The following is a 5,132-nucleotide window of genomic DNA, read 5'->3' on the forward strand; positions in this document are numbered from 1 at the left end:
CCTGATGCTGTTGGATGGAATGCTCTGAATGTGTCTGTTTGGTCCATTTGGTCTAAAGTATGGTTCAAGTCCAACATTTCCTTATTGATTTTGTCTGGATGATTTAGACATTGCTGAAAGTAGGGAACTTTAGTTCTGTGTTATTATTACATTGTTGCTTGTTTCTCCCTTCAGACCTATTAATATTTGCTTCATATATTCAGATTCTCTCGTGTTTTGTGTATATCTAGTTATGATTGTTATATTTTCTTTATAAATTGACCCTTTCATCATTATATAATGATCTTTTTTGTCTCTTGTTACTATTTTTAGCTTAAAGTTCAATTGTCTGATATAACTATAGCTCCTTCCATTCTGTTTTTGTTTCCTCTTGCATGAAATATCCTTTCACTTGAAGACCATGTGGTCCTTTAGCTGATGTGAGTCTCTTGCAGGAGCATACAGTTTGGTCTTGATTTTTTAAATCCATCCAACCACTCCATGCTTTTTGTTTGAAGAAGTCAACCTATTTTCGTTTAGAGTAATTATTAGAAAAATATTTATGAAATATTGTTAAGTAATGTAAGTTGGAGAATTGTATGCTATATACTTTTTAATGTTAAAATCTACATGCTTAATTAAAAATTCATTTAGTGACAAATTTAAATAATTTCATATCTTTAAATATTACTTTATATTGCCTAAATTTGTAATTTGGTGAATATATTACTAAATATTAATATTGTTATCTTAAAAACAGTATTTCATCTTCACATTTTACACAAATTCTATTTATTTCACAAACTTATGCTCTGCCAGTTATTCACACCTGAGGAATTCCTGGAACATCCATTGGGCATTACTAGAACATCACGATTTGCTGGGTAGAGCTTCTTAAATAGGAAGGATCATGTGTAGAATAAAAGAAACATGGCTAATATAGGCTTGGTCTTTAAACCCAGTGTCATATATACTCAGTGTAATAAAATAAGACTGTACACCATAAATATCATAATATATAACAAAATGGGTTATAGTTTAAAAGGAGCTTTTGTGACTAGAGAGATAAACTTCAGTTACCTGATAATTTACCTCTTTCCCTGACAATGTGCTATGTCTTAATGGATTAGTTTTCCTTTGTAGAACAAGCTATATCATAAGGAGAAACATCACAGTGTCCACATTAGAGGCAGGATATAATTTTAAAAATTTAGGAAATAAACTTGGTTACATAACTTTATAATAATTGAGTCAGTAGATGAGTACTCATTAGCATTGTGTTTTCCTTGCACTACTAATATACATACAGGGAAGATATATAAGTGGGGAAATTCTCATTGTAAATTTAATTCTAGAGAAAAAGACTTGTCTTGGAATGTATCATACATATTTGAAAGATATAATTATTTGAAATTATGACACCCAAGAATGCAGGAATAAGTTTAAGATACTGTGACTGGTTTTTAAAGGAGTATATTTAGTTATCTTTCACAAAATAAATGTTTATTGAATATGTGCCATTTGCACATACATTTTATAAATTAAACTTTATACATTCAGAGAGGAAACTAAAAAAAAGTTTCATTCTTTTCAACAGTTTTGCAAAGTGAACATCATGAGATGTGAATCAATTGTTACCTCATTCTCAAGAGCTTTTCAGAGTGAGTATTCCTCTGCTGAGAATGTGATTTGGTGTTTAAATCTGAGTTTTTTGGGGAAAGGGATTATAATAAGGCCCCTGAATGCAAATCAATGTGAATCATTTCCGTGTTTGTAGAAACCCTGAAAATGTTGGACCAATTTAGACTCAGAGGGTGCTGGTCTCCAAAATGGCAATTTCCTAACAAATTTCCATGCAAAATTTGACTCTTGACATTTTGCTGTAATAATCACATTAGAATGGACCATTAGAATGGTCCACATTAGAATGGACCAATTTCCCTATCACCAGGAATGATATGTGTGACTGCACTGAAATTTTATCTCCAAGATTATGAATGAAACAAAAATGCTGTTATTAACAAAAATAAGAAATAATCAGTGATCTTTATTAGCTAGACACTGTTCTAAAAGATTTGCATAAATTAGCTTACTCAACCTTCTCAACCACATTATCAAGACAATTCTTTCTGACCCCAGGTGACTGAAGCAAGAGATAGTATATATATATATTGACCATAGATAGGTAAAAAAAACTACAAAAGACACCATTGGGTATAAATATAACCTTCACAGGAAAAAAAAATGTGAAATGGTTAATAAACACAAAAGTAGCTTCTTTCATGAGTAATTAAAGGAATTCACACATATATAATGACCAGGTATCATCTTTCAGTTATAAAGTAAGCAAAATTAGAAAACCATAATAACAACAAAAACCATAACAGTAGTGGTAAAAGTGATAAATAAAAATGTGTACTTCAATTTAAAAGAAAAACTTGAATTTAACAAAGTTTCAACTAGACACTCCAAGAGGGAATTATGAGCTGGAATATTGTATTGAGAAAGTAAACCGTATGCAAATTATATCCAAAGAGGTAAAGAGATAAAAACATATTTAAAAGGCATGGAGGCATATTAAAAGGATCCAGATATGTCTAAGTATACTGAATAGACCAAATGAAGAAGTAACATGTGTAGACCTAATGACTAAAGGTTTTTAACAATTAAAAAAAAAAGACTTTTCAATTCAAAAATTCAAATATATCTTAGAAATGTATTCTGACAAATTGGTACAAACTATGGATTTACAGATCTACACCTAGAACTCTCACAGTGAAATTACAGAACACTAAGAATTAAGTTTGTATATTTAAAGACACAAAAATATAACAACAACACAATCAGATTGACAAAATAACAGGAACAAAATCAGTTTATGTAGTTACACAAGTTCAAAAAGTTAGAATAAAAAATGTGTGTTGGGAGGAGTTTGCACGTGGATCGTTGTTCGGGTGGATTAGATGGAAACAGCCCCCAAACCGAGCAAGGATGTGCCGCCCAAGAAGAACAGACTTCAGGCCAAGAGGAAGAAACCGCGGAGGTACTGGGACGAAGAAACCACTCTAACCGCTGCGGGAGCCTCTCCAGGGCCCCCTCGTAACAAGAAGAGGAATCGTGAGCTTCGCCCCCAGAGGCCAAAGAACACTAACATAGCAAAGAAGTCTCAGATCTCCAGGAAACTTCAGCTCCCGAAGAAACCCCGAGAAGGGAGGAATCTTGAGCCTCAGCGGAGCGTGTCCGGGGCCCAGGATCCATTTCCAGGCCCTGCCCCCGTCCCTGTGGAGGCGGCTCGGAAGTTCCGTCGCATTGACAAATCCAAAAAGCTGCCACATTCGAAGTCCAAAACCCGAAGCCGACTTGAAGTGGCTGAGTCTGAGGAAGAGGAAATCAGTATTAAAGCTGCTCGTTCTGAGCTACTGCTTGCTGAGGAACCCGGGTTTCTGGAAGGGGAGGATGGGGAGGACACAGCAAAGATATGCCAGGCTGACATTGTGGAGGCCGTGGATATTGCAAGTGCAGCCAAGCACTTTGATTTAAACTTGAGGCAGTTTGGACCCTACAGACTGAATTACTCCCCAACTGGGAGACACCTGGCTTTTGGAGGGCACCGGGGTCATGTGGCCGCCCTTGATTGGGTAACAAAGAGGCTCATGTGTGAGATCAACGTCATGGAGGCAGTGCGGGACATCTGGTTTCTGCACTCGGAAGCACTGCTTGCTGTTGCTCAGAATCGCTGGCTTCACATTTACGACAACCAGGGCATCGAGCTCCACTGTATCCGCCGCTGTGACCGAGTCACACGGCTGGAGTTCCTGCCTTTCCACTTCCTCCTGGCTACAGCTTCAGAGACAGGGTTTCTGACCTACCTGGACATGTCAGTGGGAAAGATTGTGGCAGCTCTGAATGCTCGGGGTGGACGGCTAGACGTCATGACTAAGAACCCTTACAGTGCCGTCATCCACCTTGGACACTGCAATGGTACCGTGTCCTTATGGAGTCCAGCCATGAAGGAGCCACTGGCAAAGATCCTCTGTCATCGGGGTGGAGTCCGGGCTGTGGCTGTAGATTCTACAGGCACGTACATGGCCACCTCTGGCCTGGACCACCAGCTGAAGATCTTTGACCTACGAGGGATGTTCCAGCCTCTGAGTGCTCGGACCCTGCCCCAGGGAGCGGGGCATCTGGCCTTTTCCAGCGGGGACTGCTGGCTGCGGGCATGGGTGATGTGGTCAACATATGGGCAGGGCAGGGCAGGGCAAGGCTAGCCCACCCTCCCTGGAGCAGCCTTACCTCACCCACCCGCTCTCAGGCCATGTGCATGGCCTTCATTTCTGCCCCTTTGAAGATGTGCTGGGGGTGGGGCACAGTGGCGGCATCACGAGCATGCTGGTCCCTGGGGCTGCTGAACCTAACTAACTTTGCTGGTCCCTACAGAGTAATCCATACAGGAGCCAGAAGCAGCGCCAGGAGTGGGAGGTGAAGGCCCTGCTGGAGAAGGTACCTGCAGAGCTCATTTGTCTGGACCTGCGAGCCCTGGCAGAGGTTGATGTCATCTCTTTGGAGCAAGAGAAGAAGGAGCGGATAGAGAGGCTGGGCTATGACCCCGAGGCCAAGGCTCCCTTCCAACCAAAGCCAAAGCAGAAGGGCCGCAGCTCGACAGCAAGCCTGGTGAAGAGGAAGAGGAAGGTCATGGACAAGGAGCACCGGGATAAAGTCCGGCAGAGCCTTGAGCAACAGCCACAGAAGCAAGAGAAGGCTAAGCTCCCAAGGGCCCGGCCATCTGCCCTGGACAGATTTGTGCACTGAGCCATGCTCCAGGGTGGTCTGAGAACAACAGTTTGTCCCCATGATGGCCTGTGGGGAGATAACCCTGTTTCTTAGAATGAGGAGAGGGTAGTGTACCCCTTCCCCAACTGGGGAGGGACAGCTGGCTCCTGGGCTGGGTTGGTATTAAAGAAAATGGCTATTTTTTTGAAAAAAAAAAAAAATGTGTGTTGGTTAAAGGAAAGTTGAAAGAAAGCTTATTTATTAAATCAAAAGGAATTTAAGATAAAATGAAAAAACCATTGAAAGTAAAACAATTGCAAACTAGTTATGAACCTGAGATCATAGCTTCAAATTAAACAAGTGAAACCAGATCAAATTATAAG

General features: G+C 40.4%; 1 protein-coding gene across 1 annotated transcript; it reads left to right on the top strand.

The window, feature by feature from the left end:
* Positions 1–2,907: 2,907 nt before the first annotated feature.
* On the top strand, positions 2,908–4,924 carry LOC132022618 (WD repeat-containing protein 46-like). The gene is given in 3 exon segments (XM_059407865.1): positions 2,908–4,170; positions 4,173–4,222; positions 4,225–4,924. Coding segments are annotated over 3 exon segments (1,842 nt in total). The 5' UTR covers positions 2,908–2,942; the 3' UTR covers positions 4,789–4,924.
* The last annotated feature ends 208 nt before the right edge of the window (positions 4,925–5,132 follow it).

This window comes from Mustela nigripes, chromosome 7 (genome assembly GCF_022355385.1).
Source record: "Mustela nigripes isolate SB6536 chromosome 7, MUSNIG.SB6536, whole genome shotgun sequence".
NCBI lineage: Eukaryota > Metazoa > Chordata > Mammalia > Carnivora > Mustelidae > Mustela > Mustela nigripes.